General features: G+C 56.6%; 7 protein-coding genes across 7 annotated transcripts; 3 read left to right on the forward strand and 4 right to left on the reverse strand.

Moving 5' to 3' along the window:
• Nucleotides 1-751: 751 nt before the first annotated feature.
• Nucleotides 752-1,499, reverse strand: MRPL37 (mitochondrial 54S ribosomal protein mL54; the record flags this gene model as incomplete). Its single annotated transcript, XM_071056708.1, has 2 exons — nucleotides 752-1,008; nucleotides 1,103-1,499. The coding sequence occupies 2 exons, from the start codon at nucleotides 1,497-1,499 to the stop codon at nucleotides 752-754; spliced, it is 654 nt and encodes a 217-aa protein (XP_070912809.1).
• A 424-nt stretch (nucleotides 1,500-1,923) lies between these two features.
• MFIFM68171_01287 (NADH-ubiquinone oxidoreductase 12 kDa subunit, mitochondrial) lies at nucleotides 1,924-2,357 on the reverse strand (the record flags this gene model as incomplete). Its single annotated transcript, XM_071056709.1, has 2 exons — nucleotides 1,924-2,012; nucleotides 2,132-2,357. 2 exons carry the CDS (start codon nucleotides 2,355-2,357, stop codon nucleotides 1,924-1,926), a joined length of 315 nt encoding a protein of 104 aa, XP_070912810.1.
• A 433-nt stretch (nucleotides 2,358-2,790) lies between these two features.
• NSR1 (nuclear localization sequence binding protein) lies at nucleotides 2,791-4,379 on the forward strand (the record flags this gene model as incomplete). The annotated part of the gene is made up of 3 exons (XM_071056710.1): nucleotides 2,791-3,300; nucleotides 3,358-3,983; nucleotides 4,037-4,379. The coding sequence occupies 3 exons, from the start codon at nucleotides 2,791-2,793 to the stop codon at nucleotides 4,377-4,379; spliced, it is 1,479 nt and encodes a 492-aa protein (XP_070912811.1).
• Nucleotides 4,380-5,483: 1,104 nt separating this feature from the next.
• Nucleotides 5,484-6,965, reverse strand: MFIFM68171_01289 (REJ domain-containing protein; the record flags this gene model as incomplete). Its single annotated transcript, XM_071056711.1, has 1 exon — nucleotides 5,484-6,965. The coding sequence occupies one exon, from the start codon at nucleotides 6,963-6,965 to the stop codon at nucleotides 5,484-5,486; it is 1,482 nt and encodes a 493-aa protein (XP_070912812.1).
• A 7,434-nt stretch (nucleotides 6,966-14,399) lies between these two features.
• Nucleotides 14,400-15,876, reverse strand: MFIFM68171_01290 (WH2 domain-containing protein; the record flags this gene model as incomplete). Its single annotated transcript, XM_071056712.1, has 3 exons — nucleotides 14,400-15,346; nucleotides 15,399-15,723; nucleotides 15,775-15,876. 3 exons carry the CDS (start codon nucleotides 15,874-15,876, stop codon nucleotides 14,400-14,402), a joined length of 1,374 nt encoding a protein of 457 aa, XP_070912813.1.
• Nucleotides 15,877-16,766: 890 nt separating this feature from the next.
• On the forward strand, nucleotides 16,767-18,083 carry MFIFM68171_01291 (uncharacterized protein; the record flags this gene model as incomplete). The annotated part of the gene is made up of 1 exon (XM_071056713.1): nucleotides 16,767-18,083. One exon carries the CDS (start codon nucleotides 16,767-16,769, stop codon nucleotides 18,081-18,083), a length of 1,317 nt encoding a protein of 438 aa, XP_070912814.1.
• A 901-nt stretch (nucleotides 18,084-18,984) lies between these two features.
• On the forward strand, nucleotides 18,985-20,157 carry MFIFM68171_01292 (Transmembrane protein; the record flags this gene model as incomplete). Its single annotated transcript, XM_071056714.1, has 4 exons — nucleotides 18,985-19,139; nucleotides 19,203-19,481; nucleotides 19,546-19,728; nucleotides 19,800-20,157. The coding sequence occupies 4 exons, from the start codon at nucleotides 18,985-18,987 to the stop codon at nucleotides 20,155-20,157; spliced, it is 975 nt and encodes a 324-aa protein (XP_070912815.1).
• Between the last annotated feature and the right edge of the window lie 1,950 nt (nucleotides 20,158-22,107).

Genomic DNA, 22,107 nt, shown 5'->3' on the forward strand with positions numbered 1-22,107 from the left:
GGCGGTAGTGGTGGCATCAAGGATGGGAGCAGACCCTTCTATAAAGATCTCTTTTGAGATTATGAGGGTAAAAATAGTTTAACTCAGGACGAAGGAGTCTCTGATAGTTCCACGCTCGAGTGGACAGCGAACGATGTCCTAGTTACCGAGCCAAGACCTGAGCGCTGTCGCAACAACGCCTCAAAGCAGCCATCATGCATGATGCCAACGAATCAAGGATCATCAGCCGCTATCCCGACTAGGAGATACCTCGGCTTGGCTGAGGGAGGAGTGCCGGGAACACATATAGTAATGTCAGAGAGGCGGATGCCCGGGATGATCCTCAGCAGGGAATAGAAACTGCCATCCTCGCAGTATGATGAACAGCAGAGTGTTGCGCTTGGAGATCCCATTGCCTAGAATGCGCTTGGAGTAGACAGGGGGCGGGGCACAATCTCCGTTTCACAGCGATATATCATGTTCATCATGGCCATCAACCGCCCGTTGCCTCTCCTAGCCAAGCACTCCTCGCCCATAGCACCGGTAGAACGAAGTAAATGCAACAGAGAGAAAACCATCGGCCGTGCCATGCCATGATCTAATATTTTTGTGCCAAATATACATAAACAATACACTGTATTTGTACACATTCGGACGGTCTTTTCCATCGTCCATTACTCCCAAGGCAACCTTGGCCATAGCCATAGCCAATGCCATACCCACCATACCCATATCCCCCACCCTCCCCCACACGTCTTCCGGTTCAACGAGCTCACATGCCCTTGAGGTAATTGCTCTCCTTGATCTTGGCCTTGCGGTCCTTGCGCATCGCCTTGCGCAGCATCTCCCGCTCGTCCACGGCCGCCATGGCCTGCTGCACGTCGCCAGCCTTGGCCGCGGGCAGGTTGACGCTCTGCTTGTGCAGCGGGATCTTGGGCACCAGCTCCTCGAGGTTGCCCGACGCCAGGATCCGCTCCTCTTGCTGCCGCTGCCGCTTGAGCGCTAGGCGGCGTTGCTTTTTGGACTTGGCTGTTTTGGTTAGTCCTCTGATTAGCATACCATACGGGATGTGGGGATTATTGTTTGGGGGGAAGGGGGAGGAAGGGAGGGAGGAAAGACGAACAGAATTCATCGCCCGCATCCGCGTCGGCCGAATCGTCGGCCTTCTTCTGCACCTCGAGACAGTTCCATAACCAGGCTGGGTACTCCTCGTCTGGAAGGGCGACGGGGTCTGTCTTGCCCTTGAAATAGTTCAGGCCGTTGAGCACGGTGCCGGCCGGGCAGGATGAGACTGGGGTCGATTTTGCGACGTCGGCGATTGCGTCTGGGTTAGAGGGAGTTATGGGCGTCAGGTCTGGTGTCTTCGAGTCTGCTGCTGCGGCTGTTGCTGCGGGAGCGGCATTGCGCGCAGCGAGGGTTGTGGTGAAGGTCCGCCCTGGTATTGTTGACGCAAGCGGTCGGGATGCTAGTTGCCGGGTTGTGAACCCTGCGGCTCGTCGGAGACACGTTCGGCAAATCATGGCGTGTGGGTGCGGGAAAGGAGCGTGATGTTGTGCTGCTTCTCCCGGGGTTGCAAGTTGCAGGTCGCTTTGCGGGTGGATGAAGCTAAAAATTTCTACGGCTGTCGAGATGAGCCGCTTGCGCAGTTTGATAATGACCGGGGTACAACTGGCCGGAAAGGATGTGATCGAGAATCAGCCGAACAGGCCAACTCTGACATATACGGTTGGGCAAGCGTCTAAATCAGTGATTTACAGGTCTCAATTGCTTGTATATACAATTGAATCCCTGGCGCTGGGATTCAAAGTCGGACAGTTGCAGCGCCGCTGTCGCTGCGGATCCTGCCCGCCTGTGCTGCTCGCCGAAGGCATTTCCTCCCCAAGAGCCGGTTCCCAGTCCTAATGAAACGCTTGCACCCCAAGTCCCAAAGCTGCCGCATGTATCTCATTGCTGGGATTCCTTCGACCAGTAGTTCTGTTGCTCGAACAGGTAACCCTTGACCTTAGCGTTCTTGAGCAGTTCGAGGTACCGTTCTGCACCTGCATTAGCACCTCTCTTGGTTTGGAGATAACACCAAAGTCAATTCTGGGGGTCGGAAATATGTCTCGCCGGTTGTATTCCAGCGGCTTCCGCCTTTCCCATAGGAACTGACCTCTCAGCCGACCGCACTTCTCCAGGTGGTTAACACCTTCCCGGTAGTAGCATTTGCTCAGTTCCTCCCGGACCAACCGTCCCATCATGACCTGAACCCATTGCTCGCGGATTATGGCATCTTGGGCCTGCTTCAGGCGCTTCGTGTCCTCGTAGTCGACTCCGTCGAAGGTGGGAGGGACCGTAGGCTTCTTGGCCAGGAAGGCCTCCGATTCGGGAGTCGGCATGGTTGTGTGGTGGCTACTCCGATATGTCCTAATTGATCGGTGTAGGTCGTCGCTTGGAGTGGTGGGCGGCTGATTTCAATTCAGTCCAGCAACGGAGATGCCCACTCGAGAAGCGTGACGGAGCCAATGCAGCTCAGCAATCCAGCTCCAGAAGTTAGTGCCTGAATTGACAGGCAACACAAACCCAAACGCCCAGAGCTTCTTGGCGCGTTTTACCGCCCTCGGCCCCGCTCAAATTTTGCGATAAGGAATTTTTCCCAGAATTTTTCTGCTATCAGGCCAAAGTCCAGCCCCCTTCCGAAGCACTCCCTCCTTCCCCTCTATAAAATTTCTTCCTCTGCCCAGCTTCAGTCTTTCCTTCTGCAAAGCCAATCCCGCAGAAAAGCCTCTTTCTTCCTTTTGGTATTCTCAACCTCAATCATCATAATTCATCATGGGCAAGACCAAGGAAGTCAAGGCCACCAAGGCCAAGGCCGCCGCTGCTAAAGCCGTTGCCCCCGTCAAAGCTGCGGCCACCAAAGCAGTCGAGAAGCCCACTGCTAAGTCGGCCAAGGATATTGCTAAGAAGGGCGCCATCTCCAAGGAGAAGGCCGTCAGTGACAAGAAGTCCAAGAAGAAGGTCGAGTCTGAATCCGAGGAGAGCGACTCCGAGTCGACGGCCAGCAGCTCTGATGAGGAAGAGGATAGCACCAGCGACGCTGCCAGCGATTCCTCGGATTCTGATTCTGAGTCTGAATCGTCTGACGTCGAAATGACCGACGCGAAGCCTGCCGTGACCAATGGCAAGGCCAAGGTCAACGGCGCTGCTAAGAAGGCCTCCGAGTCTGACGAGTCATCCGACTCTGAGTCGGACGAGGAAGAGGAGAAGCCCACCAAGGCTGTTAAGAAGGAGGTGAATGGCAAGGCCAAGAAGGCTGCCCCTGAATCCGATTCTGAGTCTGATGTGAGTGTTACCCCATTACGCATTGTGCGGCTTTCTGGTGACTGACTCGATGCTTAGTCTGAAGATGATGACGAGGATGAGGACGGTTCCAGCGACTCTGGCTCCGACAGCTCCGATTCCGATGAGGAGGAGTCGGAGGAATCCGAGTCGACTGAGGAGAAGGTTGAGGCCGAGAAGCCCTCCAAGAAGAGGAAGGCCGAGGAGGAGTCAGAGTCGGCCGGCGAAAGCGCCAAGAAGTCAAAGGCGGATTCTGATAAGAGCGCTACCCTTTGGATCGGGAACCTCGGTTGGGGCGTCGATGACAACGTGCTGTACGAGGAGTTCCAGAACAACGAGGGTCTCGTTGGTGCGCGTGTCGTCACCGACAAGGAATCTGGCCGCTCACGCGGCTTCGGTTATGTCGACTTCGAGTCGCCCGAGGCTGCTGAGAAGGCTTACAACGACAAGAATGGTGCGTTCCTGCAAGGCCGTGATATGCGCCTCGATTTCGCCTCGAAGCCCAGCACCGACGCCAACCCCAATGCTCGCGCCGCCGACCGTGCCCGCAAGCATGGCGATGTCATCAGCCCCCCGAGTGATACCCTCTTCGTCGGTAATCTCGCTTTCACCGCCAACGAAGACTCTGTCTCGGCATTTTTCAACGAGGTTGCTCAGGTCCAAAGCCTCCGGATTCCGACGGACCAGTGAGTACCCTTCTCTACCCACGATGACCGCAGAGAACTAATCATTCTATTAGGGACTCTGGCCGTCCCAAGGGCTTCGCGTATGTTACGTTCTCGTCGGTTGAGGATGCCCAGTCTGCGTTCAACGCTCTCAATGGCTCCGACTTAGATGGCAGGCCCCTGCGTCTGGACTATGCCAAGCCCCGTGACAACAACGGAAGCGGCGGCGGTGGCTTCGGTGGTGGCTTCGGTGGTGGCCGTGGAGGCGGTCGCGGAGGCGGCCGCGGCGGCTTCGGTGGGCGTGGTGGTGGCCGCGGCAACTTTGGTGGTCGCGGTGGTGGTCGTGGTGGCGGCCGTGGTGGGTTTGGCGGAAACCGTGGTGGTGGTGGCTTCCAGGGCAAGAAGATCACTTTCTAAAGTGATATTACACGCCGCACATGAGGGGATCCTTACGAGGGCTCTACACAGTCACATTCGAGGGATTGTGGGTTGTCGGCTTTTGAACTCTTGCGCTCCTGCAAAGGAGCTGTGGGCTTTGAGAGACAGCTTCTGCAAAGAAGCAACGATACACCTGAGGGCTTGATCTCATATCGTGGGCTGGTTGGCTCTTTGACAGCCCCTTAACGCATCCGCCCTGAGCGAATGCTGGTTGGCTTGCTGGATCTCTGCCTCCGTGGCGATCAACTCTGATCACGATGGGTTTCCCTGCGCTCTGTGGGCTCGTTGGCTCGTTGGCTCGTTGGCTCGTGGGATCTGTGGACATCTATGGCAAATGAAGTATGGAAACAAGGCCTCGGTGGGCCTAGTCCAGCTTCCAAGCCAAGCTTGCGGCTTCCTGAGGGATCTGAGGGCTTCGAGGGTTTTGTTTCCTTTTCCATTTCTGAGGGTATGAAAAAGTTTGGGCTTAATTGCGATGCTTTATGACGGCCGTGGGCCATCTCGTTGCTTTTATCTTTTTCCGGCAGTTCCACAACTGCGCGATTGTGAAGTAGGAGTCTCGAGAGGTATAAGGGCGATTTTACAAATGGCGTTTGTCTGCCTGGTAAGTATCCCATACCCGACGTTACTTACTTCCCAGCAGTGTCGATACCCCCAGTCGGCCATGTACGAGTAATACTAGATAGCCGGGAAACTTGAATTGTTTAGTGCAGCTTGCTCAGCCAGCCTGTTGGAGGTGTGTGTGACATGGGGATATGGAGAAAAAAAAGATGGTATTTATTCGATCTGAAACTATCGGTATCTCAAGAACACCTCCCCCCCCCCCCAGAAACCCGCTAAACAAAAAGAGAATCACCGCGAATAACGAAGTAACAACCAGCGAAATCAAATAAAAAGATGTTGCTGCTAGCAGTTATGACCAACCAGCCAAGAGGCCAAAAAGAAGAAAAGAATAAGTCGCATACTAAAATGTCGTTGATCCCAATCGTCACGACGTTGCCTCATTATCCATTCATGCCATGGATGCATTCCAAACTCAAACCCCTCGCCCCCGCTTGTCCTGTGGAATGTCAAATCCCACGGCTAAGCAGCCACGCTCCGGCTCACATCCCCCCATCTAAACCTCCTCAGCGTCCCGCCGCCGCCGGCGGAAGCAGTCGACTTGACCAGCTCCCGGCCACAAGACGAGGCGTTGGACGGGATAGTACCGGCGGCGGATGACGAAGAACCGAACCCGCCGAAGGACGCGGCCGCCTCTTGCCGGCCGACCTCTCGGCCGATGACGTAGCCGGCGCCGAAGCCCACGACCGAGACGAGCACGACCACGCCGGCGCTGACCACCCAGGTCAGGAGGGTAGGGCTGAGGAAGGGGGCGGTTGCTGCTGCCGATGCCTCGCCCTCGAGGAGGGCGGCGGCGCCACCGGTGCGCTTCTTCTTCGCTGCTCGCGAGGGCTTGTTGTTGCCTTGGGCTGTCGTCGTCGTAGTCGTATTAGTAGTAGTTGCGGCTGCTGCCGCCGCCGTCCGTTTGGTCTTCTCGCGGCCCGAGTTGGAGCTGGGAGCGCTGGGCGCGCTGGAGTTGGACGCCGTTCGCGCTTGTGGGGAAGCCTTGGCCGCGGCGGGGCCGGGACCCGCTGCTCCGCCTGCGGGAGCGGGTGGTGGGGTCTCGGCCATGAGCTCCGATTCCGGGACGAGGCGGAGCTCCATTGGCTGGGAGCTTGGGATGACGCCGACGCCAGCGCCGGGGGCGCCGGGGGTCCGTCTTTCTTCTTGCTGCTTGGGTAGGCCGCGGGCGGCGGCGGCGCAGGAAAGCAAGGTGGTGAGGGAGGCGCGGAGGGCGGCGTCGTTGTCGGCTTGGTATGATGGTGACATGTAGTTGGGTTGACCGCGATGGGGGCGGGTATGCGGGCGGTTGGGCATAGAAGGGCGGGATTGATGGTATGGGTGCGCCGAACCAGTCGAGTGACGGTGGGTCAAGTGCGACGGGGGATGAGAAAAGGCATTTGGTTGTGGCCGGAACACTGGCGTATTGGAGGGACGGCCGAGTGCTGTCGCATTCTCGTCATCGTCGCTGTCAGAGTCCGATTCCACAGCGGCCCTGATGGCGGTTTGTTGGCGGAGTAAACTGGCCGACGGGTGTATCGCCTCGGTTGAGCTGGTCATCACCCTCTCCTCTTCGCTCTCTGTTTCATCGTATTCCTCTTGACTACTCGTCGCGCCTGCTTGGGAAGCGGGGTGGCCGACAATGAATGAGGCGGGCATGGGCTGCTGTTGTTGCGACCGTCTCCGCCTCGGTTGGTACGAGGTACTGCCAACTCTCAGTCCAGTTGTCACGATGTCTTCGCCAATAGATGATAGGGATGACGACGACGGCTGCGACGCTACTTCGATCCACGACTCTGAGATTGCAGTCGTCAGTCTCTGGTCACGGCCGGACACGGTGGCATCTAACTGACCATCATTCCGGCGCTGGGGTGATGCCGCATGCGACGGCCCCACAGTCTCGGGGACACTGCTGACGTCGCGCTGTTCCGGCTGCCGTGTGCGCTGGGAATCCGACGGCGCCATCGCGAAAGACAGTCAGATTACTGGACGATGGAAAGCGAAACGGCACTCGATGGATGTCGGTTTATTGGGCGCTCGCTCCCCCCGTGAACGGTTGCGACGTCTCGCCTCGCCTCTCCGTTAGTCGTTGGCCCCGCGGCGAGCCCCGCCTCCGGAAGTGGAGCCGTGAGACGAGAGAGCCAGGACGGGCTCAATAAGTGAATGGAACGATGAGTTTAGGAAATGAGCTGATTCGCAGCTGTTAGCTTCAGAGAGGCCCAAACGAGGCCGGGCAGAGGTCGAGTATGTCCCGCAGCTCCGATTACTCTGTGCACCCGAGAGGACGGACTCGACAGCTCCGGACTTTGGGTGAGGCTTTGTTTGCCTTTGTGGCCTCTCAGCACACTCAGCCAAGAGGTGAAACTTGGCAGGCAGTGAGATTAGCAGTGGCTGATAAGGCGAGGAGCGTGACCCCACCCTATTTGCAGGAGTGGGACGGTCAGTCCGGCATGCTCTCTGCTCCCATTTGCTGTGCCTAACCAACCGTACCCACTCTGGTGCTTCTGGGGCCACAGGGCGCACTGCCCAATGACGCGATGGTTTGCGAGGCTGCGGTTGCGTGGGTGCGATAGTCTCTTGTCGGCACCGCGAGGTCGACCAAGAGTACGCATTTCAATATCTGGACTTTGCCGGGATTATGTTGTCGGAGTAACTCAGCTCGCACTAGATCGACTCGACGGGCCGAAGGCGCGCATTTGGCGCAGACAGCCCCCGAACCACCACAGTAGCGAGGCAATGCCGGGCAATGCCAGGCAATGACGTTGGCGACCACGTGGCTCGTGCACCGGTACAGTACCTCGTGGTAAGGGTTGCCCAAATGGCTGTGTAACTTCATTAAACTTCAAAGGTGCCGATGTTCGGCATTTTCCCTTAGAGGGCTGAGAACCCCACCACTCATGATCTCCTATCTACGGAGTTGGAGAGCAGTGTCCAGGCATCTAGCTCCTCTGACCAGAGAAATGGACATACTCAGAGCAATGTGTTAGCGGCAAAATCATACAGGAACCTACTCGTTTTTTGCGCCCCAAGTAGGGCTGTTTAGGCTATTGATCCTTGAACTGAATATGATACCACGCCTCCCTCGTTCTGCGCTTCTTGCTCGTTCTAGTTATTCGGGCGCTTTTCTTATATCCAGGATACCCTTCCTTTTAACTAGATAGATCTCTATCTATATATACTACTTAACCTTTTTCAAAGTTGTGGGAATCTATTCAAAGATAAAGCAAGGGACAGCCTCCCCTACTTTTGCTAGAGCAACGGCGCCTGCCTGCACCTCTAGCATATTAAGTCTTATACTCGGCTTGGCACGCACGACGCAGAGGATGCACTCGAAATTCAACCCCAAAGGGAACAAGGTATTACTGATTGTACTTAGAGTCCTGCGGCAGAAGAAGCTGATTTCCGAGGAGCTAAATGTTTGGCGGCATTTCTCTGCGCATCAAGTGCCATATTAAGGGTTTGGTCATCTCTATGTTGATACCATAGCCTCCACTGTAGCAGGCTCGATCGTGCCCAGAGTCTCCGTCGGGTTTGCTGTTGTCAACGCGGTTCCGTGCTTCATACCGAGCATGCCAGTTGTAATATAGCATGCTACGACAAGATGAATGTTGGTCATGGCGCCAATGGCTCTGGACCCGCACTGTTTCCCGGGTATCGCGCGGACGGGGACGTCCTTGTTTTCGAGGCCTCAGCATACCCATTTACCGGCTGCCACCCGCGTCCCTGAGTCTTTACTAGGCCGCTGAGCCGATAAATGCATGTGAATGCCCGAGGCCTCAACACCCTCGATAACGTGCGGGAGAAAGACGGCCTTGTACCCGTGGTCCAGAGCACGTCTTCTGATGATTTTCATTGCCTGGACGAACTCGTCGACAGCTGCCATAGGAGGCCTTGGACTTGTCGCTATCTCGAGTTTCAAAGACCCACCGCAGGCATGGAATCCTTCGGCGAATATTTGTGCTTGCTGTAGGCTTTGACACAACCACGTAGGCATTCTCCCGGCCGTCCATGGAGGGAGGCGGTGTGTTTCTGGAACGTGTAGAACCTTGTAGGAACTCGGTACTACAACGAGTCCTCGACGATCTTGGGGATAACCAAGCAGAGTTCAATCTCAAACCCAACCAAGACGGAAATTCCGAGGCTTTCTGCTGGTTCGGAATCGAGCCTACGGCGAAGCGCGCGTCGAGGGCAGCTAGCGAAGCGGTCTTCCCTTACTAGCGTATCTACCCCTTCCTCCGAAACGTCGCAGAGTACCGAGCCCTCTCCGGCGCCAAGGTAACAAATCGAGACCCTGTATGGATGGAGGCAAGTATACCAGGAGATGGTCCGGTCAGGTCGGGGCCTCCAGGAGCAGAGGCCAACAAGGGTCAGGGTAGACACTTTGAGGGGTTGTTTGCCGAGGCGAGCGAGAGGCACAACCGCTTTGGGACGCAGTGCAGTTATCCTTGAGAAGGTGACGAATCGGAAATGGATGAACTCAGCATCCTAATAGCGCTTAAACAAGGCTTGCAAAGAAAGAGCTGAGATAAAGTCTCACATTAATAAGTTATCCAACACGGAGCTCTGTACTCTCCCCCTATACATGTCTTCGGTAGCGGCGGATGGAGCGCTTTCGCGGTAGTCGACGAAGGAGATATTGCCATTATTGTCTCTTAGCAGAGCAAAACCCGCTCCGCCGATACCTGCCAGATCGGGAACTATTCATCGGCGAGCAAAGGCGATTGCGCACGGTAGGGTTGACCGGGCTCACCCTTTTCGCCCAGGCAAAACTGCGTGCAATGGCTTAGATACACCGGGACTATCAGCAACGGCGAAAGCGACCGACCATTAGGGCCAGGTAAGATCCACTAATTACATCTACCGTGGGTTTAGTCTTTAACAGTGCAAGACCAATGCTGCTACACGAAGCGGGTCCCGAGTAGGCTTCGCCGAAAGTTGGCCTGTGGCTTCCACGCCACAGCGATTGTGGTAACTGCGGATCGGCCGCTGCGCCCAGGAGGAGAAAGCTTGTAATCAACGAGGCGCAGGACATGATGACGCATGCGCACCGCGGCCGTGGTGCATACCCAAGCATCACCGGTGCTGTTTGACTTCGGGCCTTTTCACGGGCCGCCGGCCGCGGAGCAATGAGTTTTACGTTTGTCGACAGATGTCTCCCCACACCTTGCTCATCCGCTCTGTGGCGGCAGCGGCTCACGCACGGGATGGAATGCCGGGACGGAACGCATGGAGATTGACAGGAGGTTATTAGTAAAAACATTTGGGGATGGGCGTGGACAAGAACGTGTCCAACTTGGGTCGCACAAACATCACGGCCAGGCTGTCTCAGTGTGACAGTGTCTGATACGCCCAGAACACGTTACAAAAAATAGGCAGGTTACCAGTCTAGCCCAGATCATGCGCCGGGCTGGGTAAGGTGGAGGTAAGGGCAGCCACCATGGACTCTACCTGGAAGTCCCGATCAATTATTTGTGTCACGGTAGGTGGAAATCAGCTAGATTAGAGACCTGGTAGATCCTTTTTCTATTATGGAGAAGTAATACGAAGAAAAGTGAAAAAAGAAAGGATCAAGTCACGTCCCACGACGTCGACGCTGGTGGAAATAGTGGTATTTAGGCTTGATGGTGGCCAACAGGCCTCACAGCTAGCTTGGTTTGGTAGCTGCCACACTGGGTAGCCCGCCAAGCAGCTCGGAGAGCTATCTTCATCCACGATAGGAAGTTAATATTACGCGATCGCGCGGGGGAAGTATTGTGTGGACTGTGGAGGAGAGTGTGACTCCGGGCTGTGAAGTCTAGAGGTGGAAATGGTGCGGGTGCACAAGCCGCATAGCGGTTCCTCCTTGGAGACTATCTGATTGACATATCATCATACGTATGACTAGCGTCCATCTCCCATCCTCGGATACGGGGTATCAGGAGTATAAGCCATAATTAGCTACGGAAATCATTTAAAGGTTCTAGCTATTATCCTAAGCAGGAAGAAGAACAATAAACCCGGGACTTGTTTGAACTTCCTCTTGGTTATAGGGACCTACTGTTGTAGTCGCCTAGCCTTATCCGTCTTTTCTAAGGTACATGACATTTGTTCTCCCCTTTTCTGGTGGGGATGATAGCGTAGATGTGTGTTTTCCTCAGTTTCTGCACCGTTTCACTGCACACCGCCTCGAATACCAACTGATACCGCGCTGGCCTTGGCCTGGGCGGGCTTGGCGCCGGAGCCGACAGCGGACAAACGAATTACCTGGAGACCCGACATGAGCTGCAACCGGGCCCCACTCCGACTCGGCAGCCCGCTTCTTCTTGTGTTACTTTCCCTTTGCCAGCCCAACTACGTATCAGGTAGGCCGACATTTTCTTAGGTTGTATCCCCAGCGCAGCTCTCAGGAGAGTGGGGGCGGCTGGCCTCAATACATCCAGTGTCAATAGGGGCCGGGTTCGAAACTGCGGGACCACAGAGATCTCTCGCTTAACCTCCTATAATACCGATGGGGCACGCGAGCGATAGCCTCATGCGGGCCTGACGGACACAACATGTCTGGGTTGTTAGACAGGAGGCGGCGGTAGGGCCACACTGCTTTCAGCACGCAGCAGCCGTCCGGAGCGGGCGCGGCTCTACGGGCCATCTGCCGCCTGGGTCATGCAAGAGTCCGATATGAGGTCAACACGACGCCACCCAAGAAATCCCACGCCGACATTTGTCATGGGACAAAGCGGTCCAATATAAAATCTACCAAGTACCGGCACCGTGACCTTTGCATAGCTGACGTGGCAATAACTGCCGAAACCTGGCTTCCACAGCCCTGACCAGAGACGGGCGCGGGGGAGGCGTCGTTGGGAAGCAATGTTGTGTCATGAATATTATCATTGGCAACAGCCGCACCCAGCGCCCGGCACACAAACATGTTGCCGTCGACCCGAGTCCGTATCCCAAACCAACGAAAGCAGCCACGATTCGATCCCGATCCCGGGAGCCGCAACATGCACCTAGGCGTGTCGCGTGAGGGAAGCTTTACGCTGTAGCTCGGTGTGCAAGGCGAGTGGTCGCGAGCACAGCAGTCAAATCGCCAAAGTTGCCTGGACCGGATTGCCCATGTAGTCCTGGGACTGCGAAGACGAGATCACGGCGTTGCAATGGCGCGTTCTTTGACCTCGTCTTCGCGTGACGTTGATTCAAGCGTGCGGAGGCTCCTAACTGCTGCGTACCACGCAAAATTACATTTACGGCATTAGGAAACTCGCGACGAGGTGCCGTGCTGGTTAGCGCTCAGGGGAAAATATGATATAATATCTCAGCTGCCCAGCATTCTATGTCTCGTCTGGCTTACCCCTGAAATATTCTTCTTCAACAGGCCTTTAGATCCTAATAAAGGCGTAAATGCCAGCAAAGATGTTTAGCTTTCTGTCGGCCCCAGACTTGAAGTGCTAAGCTATCGCAGCAATGGGGACTGAGTAAGCAATCTATTCCCGGGCCAACGAGCTTGGCGGGAAAACCACCCGGAACCTCCACAGCCAGCAGCATGAGACTGACACAAACAAGACATTTGGCCCAGACTGTGTTCGCGCCGTCGGACATTGCAGAGCCTGCCGCTGTCCCGGCAAAATGCCAAGCAAACAAGCAAGCGTGGAGGAAGCCGCCAACGTCGACCAGGCCGCAATAGCCGGCCGCCGCTGCATGCCGATGGGGAAGTGGGAGAGGGAGCAGGAGGGACTCCCGACGCCGACCAAATCCTGGGGATGCCGAAATACCTGAAAGTTGAGGCTCTTCTCTGCTTGGGCCGCTCCCGTCCGAAAGGAGTGCCTGCTGCCACACTCTGTAACCCTCAGAGCGCCGTCGCGATGCAAAGTCCGCGAGCCTACCAATGAGACGTCCAGGCTGATATGCACACTCTCTGCCCGGGTTTCGGCGGGTGGTTGCTCAAGACTCGAGCCGCTCATGTGGACGACTTGCTCTCCGGGTACGTTTGGCATCAACCCCTCTCGGGTTGTACGTACTTGAGGCTCAAAATCGGCCGGCTGGTGGGTATAAGTAGGTAGTCGGTCATTCAGGATGGGAGGCGAACCTTGGCAACCCGGGGCAGCGCTTTCTGCGTGAGCTAACTCGCTTCTTTACGGCACTCTCTCTCACACACACACTCTGTCTCACTCTACACTCTACTCTCGGAGCCCGAGTCTACTCGATCTCGAGTTCACCTGCTTGCACCATGGATAAGAAGAACAACGCCTCTCTCAGTGGCCAGTCCGCCGGGGATAAGATGACACTGCCCATGGAGGAGAACCAGGAGCTTCCACCGTTCTACCCCAAACCCCCGCCCAAGCCCGACCCGACACCTCAGCCTTCGCCTCAGCCTCAGTCTGCGTCGGGAGATGCCCGAACCTAGGGCATGTTCTCCCATGTCTCTCATGGCACTGAAGCCATTGCTAGCCTGGCCTACTCCAACGGTGAGTACATTATACCCATGGCATAGAAGCCGACCGCAACCGGCCAAGGCGAGACCCGAATCCCCATCGGCCTCTTTAACTGACACTGTCCCGTAGCAGGACTCCAGTATTACGGGGAGGCAAAACCAACCACCGCAAGGGGCGATGGTAGCACGGGGCAACGGAGGAGTGGTGCTTGGCGAATTCCTATTACTGAGTGGACCCAGGCGGCTGGCAAAGAAATGGAATGGACCTCTACCCCCCACTGCTAAGGACACCACTCTCCCTTCCTTTGTCAAACCATTTCACATCCTTATCTTTCTTTCCCAAGTATTCTCTTCTTCCATCCCTTTCACAAATACAATGCACCTAGAAACACAGGCATTGGAACAGAGCAATCCACCCGCCGAGTACGATCATAAGCGGGTTCATGAGTCATGACTTCATTATACCCCAACACCTCCTTCTCATTACCCATCACTGGCACATTAGCCCTTCGCAGCTGGGGGTCCCCTATTAGTACTTTCCATCCTTAGCTAGGTAGTAGTCATCAGAGTAAAGAAACACGGCAATGTTTCCTTGTCACATATTGCTACTTGCCTATGCAAACTTTTAACCAAAGCTACACGCACACACCCACCCACGCGCAATGCGTATGCCGCACCATGGACACACTCCCACTGCCTAGCCATACAGAGAGGCCTTTTGCCAGAGTTAAACCGAAATTGAAAAAAAAAAAAAAAAAAAAAGACGGCGATGATAGCCCTTTCGTTAACTCCTTTAACCAACCCATGCATTGAGTACCTATACATACCAGAAGCAGGCAATGACATCGCTCCCAGCCAGTGCCGGCTCATACGCACATCAGGCGCAAATATAGCGATAACCTCGAACCCCTTCTCCATCTGCACCTTCCCTTTCTATCAAACTCAACCCAACCCAAACCCAAACCCAAACCCAAAGTCAAACCCCGTCCCGCCTAGAAAGCCCCCAGATCCAACGGCACACTACTCCCCCTACCGGCGCGGTACTTCCTCGCGCCGCCCACAAACTCCCTCGGCTTGGGGAAATTCTCCTCACCGGTGAACTTCCACCTCGCATCCTGCACCACGTACCTACCACCTCCGCCAGCACCCCCGCCGGCCGCAGTGGGCGACGCAACCCCGGGCGACCGGCTGGGGCTGGGCGTCTTTGCCCCGCCCCCGTTTGGCGTCAGCGTGAAGCTGCTCGGGTCCAGCATCGACGACCAGACCGAGGATGCCCGCCCCGACGCGCTCGACGCCGAGTGCGAGAGTGAGGGAGCGGCTGCCGGCGGCGGGGCCGGGGCTGCTGAGGGAGGAGGAGGAGGGGGCGCCGGCGCTTCGTTCGGCGGGGGCGGGGGTGGTGGAGGTGGTGCTGCTGCGGGTGCAGCGACGCTGGAGGCGGCACGGATGGCGGCTTGGGCTGCGATGCTTTGGGAGATGCTGCTTGTTGAGGCGGACGGAGGGGGAGGCGGCGGTGGTTGGGCGCGCGCCGGGGCTGGTGGTGGGCGTGGAGCGATAGCGGGAGGTGGCGGTGGGGGCGCGGGAGGAGGCGTCAGAGAGGAAGAGGATGGGGTCGGCGGCGGCGGAGGAGCTGGTGCGTTGGGGAGAGGAGGGGCTGACGGGGATATGTTTGACGATGGTTTCCGAGAGCCTGGAGGCGGCGGCGGCGGCTTCTTGCCGATTGGAGGGGGTGGGCCCCTTAATGATACTGAGGATAATGGTCTCGGAGCATCTGCATTTGCGGTTCTTCTTAGGTTCGCGACAGAGGGGTGGAAAGTCGGTGCGCTGGTCGTGCCCGGCATTGACGGTCTGGTGGGAACAGCCGGTGCGGCTCCCACAGGCGGCTTCGGGGCGGATCGTGGGGAAGCCTCGGAATCTGAGAGGTACGACGCGTCCCGGCTTGCTGGACAAGAGTTAGTTGGGCCTCAACGAATAAATATAGCGGCGGTCCTCACCCCCGGTATCAACGCCCCCTCCCGTCTTGCGCAGCTTCGGCATACCCCCCGCGAACAAACCGGCGAGCTGCGGCGGGCCGTCTGTATTTGATGTTGCCGGCTGGGTTCTATTGCCCTGGTCGCTATTGCTTCTGGCACGGATTCCGGGAGCGGGAGGCGCTAGGCCGCTAGGAGCCTTGGGCATTCCAGGAATAGGGGGAGCGCCGAGCGAGGACGGCGCCGGGCCGCCGACCGACGACACCTTTCCTATCTGCGGCGCCGATCGGTCATTTGTGACAGTCTTCTTGAGAGCCTTCCCCTTATGGATGTCTGAGAGCAGCGCGCCCTACGAAACTGTCAGCACGATCCTTCCCCGATGAGCAGACATCTAGCTGACTCTATTCGGCAAGGCAGCCGGGGCCGGCGGAGGTGGGGGGGGAGGAGGAGGTCCACCGAAGCCGGACGGCGGAGGCGGCGGCGGCGGAGGAGGAGGCGGCATCGTGGAGGTGAAGACGAGGGCGTCGGTCGAAGTCCAAAGGCCGAGGAATCAGAGGTCGAGTGGTTTATTTTGAGTCTTGGAACCACGTTGTAGCGTTTCCTACAGACGGCTGTGGTCAGGCTTGATGGTTCGCCAAGATCGAACCAAAAGTTGCGTTGTGAGAGACTCGTTTAGCGCTGATCTGCCGTCGGCGAAAGTTCCCTTGTGCCTGGCTGCGTCACTCCTTCCAGACCTGTGGCTGAGCCGCTGCGTAACAAGGTGGGGGCAACGGGGGAATTGGCAGGGGTAAGAGCCACATGCCAAATGTCGGGTTTTGATGCCAAGATGGCGGTGCAAACACCGTGGTTAAGCTATCTGTTTGGTACCTTGGCTTGGGGACCAGCAGTATCAAGCACGTAATGCTCTGAATGCGCCAGGGGAATCGTAGGGAGTTCCTACAGCCCTCAGCTCAGCTGTTTCTTTCGGCGCCTCTCCCATACTGTCTATCTCTAAGAATACCACAGCGCGGCGTACAGTGCGAAGGCTGCCCCTCTATATGCAATGTACCGTTGGAAGTGGGATTTTGGAGCAATCGGGGAGCAGGACGGCTGTCGGGACAATGCAAGGATCTGCATGATCGCCTCGGATTCTTGGAAGCTCTCTTTTGACTGCAACACGCGCCTCTTCACTTCTAATTTTTCGACAGCACCCCGACTTCCCCGATACCCCGGATTTTTGTTCTCCTCCTCGTGTTTCAATCCATTGGCCGCTCCCTTCAATTGAGCTCGGGCATTCATCGTCTCCACATCGGCAGTCACTTCTGGTCGGGCTGCCGTTGTGGCGGCGCGGCTGCCGGCTTCCAGGACAGAATATCCGACGCTCCGTGTTGACTGCGGACTTCGTCCCCAACCATGTTACGTCGCCCGCATCCAGCCGGCTCGGGCATACGGCTGTGCCAGGCCTGCGGGCTGGTCTCCGGGCGTCAGTGGGTGCAGCCTGCCAAGCGTCCGTTCGTGGCACTGCCCCCCGGCGTGGGTTTGACTGCCGTGGTGTCCCGGTCAAACCCTCTCTGGCTGTCCGCCCGTCCCTTCACAACATCGCAGCCGTGCCTGGTAGTCAAATGGCCGCAGAGCCCGCAGAGCCTAAATGCCTCGCCGAGCAGATTCGGCAGGGCCCAACCCAGCGCCTATCCGCTGCCGGACTTGGTAGGAAGCGTTGCTGCTGTCGACCGCATCATCAAGGCGTTCATGGCCCATTCGGGTCTTCCGTCTGAAGAGACGACCCTCAAGGCGTTACGGGGGTGCGCACGCATCGATGTGAGACAGTTGGTGGATGTTGGGGAGCGCCGCTCCGAAGATGCTGCGGCTGAGGCTAGCCCTGCCTCGCAGTTGTTAGATCTGGACGGTGTCGTCCAAAAGCCTGGGGAGAAGCCCGCTCCCGAAACCAGTCCATCCCTCCGGCCGCAGGATGTAGTGGACAAGATCTCAGACGCGGCGTACGCAATCGTCACCCACCCGAACGTTGTCATCACCCGGAACGTGCTCGAGGCGTACGTCCGCCTGCAGGCCCGCCTCGGTAGGCCGCAGGCACTACCTCAGGTTCTCGCTCTCTACGCGAGCAAACCCAAGCCAAAACTGGTTGCGGGAACGGTTCGGTATGTCGAGCGCAACCCCAACAAGGCGGAAAACGCTGTCGACCGCGCCATTGCCGACACGGCCCTGGACGCCGCAATCGAGGCCAAGGACCTGGAGGCCACCATCGGCATTCTGGAAAACACGTACGCGGCAAAGGCATTTATACGGTCCAAGCTCATTAACAAGGCCCTTCTGCCTGCAGCCACTGTTGCCGCCACGCCATTGGCTCTCTATTTGGTCGCCACAGAGCTAGCGCAGCTGCAGTACTCCTTGGAGCCGACAACTGCGACCAACATGGCCTTCGTGGGTGTCCTCTGCTACGTGGGTTTCACGGCAAGTATCGGCGCCGTGGCCTTTTTCACGTCAAATGACCAGATGAAGCGGGTGACCTGGCAGCTGGGCACGCCGTTACGCCATCGGTGGCTCTACGAGGATGAGCGGGCCGCCCTCGACAAGATTGCGTCCTCATTCGGCTTTTCTGAGGAGCACCGTTACGGCGAAGAGGAAGGGGAAGACTTCATGTGGCTCCGAGAATATATATTGCAGCGATCTATGGTCCTTGACAAGGTGGATCTCATGCCAGGCATGAACTAGATTGCGGCCCTTGCAGCCGGAGGTGTCGGGCAAACGAGCAGCGAAACAACGGCAAAGCAGCTAGCCATGATGACTGCGGGAACCTGTGCGGTGTCGTGGGACCTAGAGGGTCTTGGCGGACGGCGGTCGAGGAAACTTGGATCGTCATCATTCAGACCCGGCCACCCTTGGCCAAACATCTTACCGCTGTGCGAGCGATCGGCCGTGGGGCACTTTGCTCTGCCGCAGTCCGCCGTGGCTGCCAAGGATTGTGGAGCAAAATATTCAATCTACTGTGTGCATGCCAAACCGCCGAGATGGGTTCCAAGACCATTCACCTCGACTGCTGTGCAAGGCTCCTTCTGCGGCTTTCCATGCTCTCTCTTCCGTCCCTTCAGGCTTCAGGCCAGGATGCCTGGCGAGTCCCGTCTCAAGACGATCCCAGTTACACGTTGACAATTTTTTTTCTCCCCCCTTTCTTCTTCTTTTCCCCGTCAACACACACACCCCCCCCTCCACAGGGTGTTGTCCTAGTGCATCCCTGCCTTCCCCCGGGAAGTTCACCGGTTTTCCTCATCTCCATGATACCTGTGGCGTTGGGGAGCTGCATTGCTTCCGATGAGGCGCTGGAGTCCAGATGGAGCTTACGCCTCACCTTATTTCACCCTCGTCATCTTCCCCTTGTCGTACACGACCCCTCGGCGTCTCTGATATAAGGCCCAAGCGGTCCCCCGGTCCCAGGAAGCTAGGAGCCACGCCCAACGACAGGGTACCCGACGCCTCGCAAAATTATTCTTCTAGGCTGTGAGCACTAGCTTGAATAAACACCCTTACCGCTATTCTCATCCAATTTTTTTTTCCCCCTTTGTTTACTTCACTTCACTTCACTTCGTGTCGTTCTTTCTTTTCGTTCGAGCCTGTCATGGCCGGCGGTTTTGATCCTATTGACCCTCAGCGGTGTGAGCACTATGCCGGGTTTGCTTCGCATCTGGACCGAAGGTCTTTTGACTTTATCTACTGGTTCCTCTTCGCACTCGTTATTCTTATGTTATTCTTGTCGTCATGGAAGTACAGCGGGTTGGTCTATATCTATGATGCTCTCCGGCGCGGCGGTGTGACTGACGGGTGACATTGCGTTAGTGACCTCGAGAAGGTGCGGATATTGGGCTTGGAACCCGGGTCCCGGGGATACAGAAACAGGATGAAGAGATGCATGATGATATGCAGCGTCTACGCCTCCGTGTCCATCGTCGCCGTCATCATGGAAGTTTATGCCTTGATGGCGCTGCAGTTCTGCGACGGGGAAGATCTCATGCCGCTCTACTGGTCGACCTGGACCATGATGCAGGTCGGCTCCGTCATTGCCATCTTGGGTATCCTGCTCGCCATGTTCAACAGCCTCCGGGGGAACAAGAACCCGTAAGTGACTGGAAACGTGTTACAACAAGGGGGGCCATCATGCTCTAACATTGGGCGTGTCTAGACCATGGGCCCTAGCCCTCGGCACACCCGTGCTTGTCGTTGCTGGCATCGGCCATGCCGTTCACGGCGCAATGCGCAAGCGTGTGCAACGGGTCCGGTCCAGGAGCCGCAGCCGGAGGCGCGGAGTGTCGGCCAGCAGCTCCAGGCGTCACCTCGAGGTGAGCGACTTGACTATCAGCAGAGAGTACGTCTCGCAAGTGTTCCACTCTTCTCCCTGACGAACGTCAACTAATACAATTTGTTTTCTTTTCACAGGCAAACCATCCGTGCGGACGACAGCGAAAAGGAAGACGCCGAGATCGCGGCCAGGTTTCTCGGCTTCACACCCGAGGGATCGCCCATCGTCAAGTTTGTGGACGACCCGGGCCGAATCGAGCCCGATCACGGCGTGATCATTGGCCGGAGCGACGGCAACGTCATTGTCGCGTTCCGCAAGCCCATGACGGTGGTCTCGGCTGAGCTGCAGTCGCCGCCTCCTTCGCCGTCGTACCCGAGTTCCAGTCCCGTGACGCCGCCGCCCATCATAAACACCACCACCACCGGCGCCGTCGGAACGAACCGGGTGAGGATAGCTACGCCACAGAGGAGAATGTCGGAGGATTCGCCGGTCTGAGAGGTCAGAAGGGGAGGAGCAAGGCCGGTTTGTTCCGATCTCTCTCAAGGTCCCTTGCTTTTACGGGCATCTTTTTGGGTGGGAGTTTGTGTCTTGGCATGTGTGTTTCACTGCGTCCGGCTGAGCCCGCTGGGGATTTCTTTTTCGGGGCTGGATCTTGCATCTCTGCCCGCGAGATACTTCCTAGGGCTTGTGGTTGGGTGCATGGGATGTGTGGGCTGGGATTGGTGCTCGTTTCAAAAAAAGGTACACAGGCAGGCTGGTTGGGGGTGGGGGGATACCGGCCATTGGGTATGGGTAACAACATATTGGGGGGATTTCATTTTCGGTTATGGTTTGTCTGGATTTTTATTTTCCCGTTGCATTTGCATGTCTCTCTTGTTTATCTGCCTAGTTAGCGAGTATGGTCTTTCCCTGTTTGCGTATCTCTTTTAAGTTTGATGTTTTCCGTATTTGCATCTTTAACGGCGTTTTTCTTCCGCACTCGTTTCGATATCAGGACTTAAATTTTCACCTTGCATCTGTAATCACTCAGCATAGCCACGTTGGTATACAAGGATCGGATGTTCCGGATAGGTATAACAAGGCAGAAACGAACTTTCTACACTCATTACACCGTGCACCGTGCAGGATGCACAAATACGTGCTGACACGAACCCTGCCAGTGACGCGTTGCGCAGCATTGTCCCAGATTTTTCACACGGTGACTCTCTTTACCGGAACTGGGTAACGGCAACGGTAACGATGCACTGCATTCTTCCCGTGCAAGGCAAGCAGGCGTCTGCCATCCGCTTGCTCTCCTCCGGTTGTATTGGACGCAAGCGGTTGCACGCTGGGCCACGGGGTTGTTGTCCTCTGCGGGGTGCAGCAGCCCGTCCTCGCGCGGTTGGTTGGTGGGTTGCGTCTCAGTTTAGGGGGGCTTGGGAGAGAGGGGGGGCGTGAAGGCATCAAAGCAAATCACAAGCTGTCCACGGCAGTTCGGTGTGTGTTGCGCTGGATACATCTGGGACGTCCCGCATCAATCTTGTAGATCCTGTGAGATCTTTGGTTAGTCTCCCAAGGTCTGGGCAAATTCACCCGATTCGTCTGTGATAAGGGGGGGTTGCATTCCTGACTTTGACGCCAAACGGGGGAGGCTGGCGGGACCCATTTTTGTGAGAAGTCGGTCTGTGTGTTGATGATGATGATGATGATCGCTTCTCTGTGTGAGATTGCTCATCATCGTCCCACGGGATAACGGCATGGGATGCGAGACCTTGTTGCCGAATCGGCCCTGTCAAACGCCCCGACACGTGGAGAAAGCTGTGGCCATGGCTTTGCTGACCGGTTCCAGTCAAACCGTTTTTTATTTCCAAACGCTCTGCAGACGAATTACTGATTGGGGAATTGGGGCGAGACATCTGCTGCCCAACTACGAACGCGAGGGGAGAGCAAAATGACTAATGGACGTTCGATATGTCGGGTACGGTAGGCAGCTACACGAATGGGAGGGTGGTAAAAATTAGTCAAGGATCCAAAGAGGCGGGATAGGGGGTATGCGAAAGCCCCGGTTGCCCATGTCACCAGAGCTGGGATTTGGGATTGGGATTTCCATTTGGGTGGTTCGGAAAAACCGAGACCATGCCCACCATTCATGTCAGAGCCAAGAGACGGTTGGGTTGCACCAGAGATCTCCGGGAGCCGCTTCTAACCCGCGCTCCGGAGATGGCGTTCACAGCGAACGGAGGGTACGTACCGCACGCCCAGAATACGGTAAGGCTGGATGCATTTATTTTCCTTTATTTTTCTTTTCCTTTTTTTTTTTTAAGCTATGATGCATATCGGCACTTCTGCTGCTGCCGTTTTTGCCCAATGCCAGCTGCAGCTCTCCACCCAAGCAATCCTCACTGCCGGCCCGCCCCAATCATCTTTCGGTCTTTTTCTCGCCCTCACCTTCCCGTACCGTTCCGC

Source organism: Madurella fahalii (assembly GCF_045866475.1).
Source record: "Madurella fahalii IFM 68171 DNA, scaffold_1, whole genome shotgun sequence".
Classification (NCBI taxonomy): Eukaryota; Fungi; Ascomycota; class Sordariomycetes; order Sordariales; genus Madurella; species Madurella fahalii.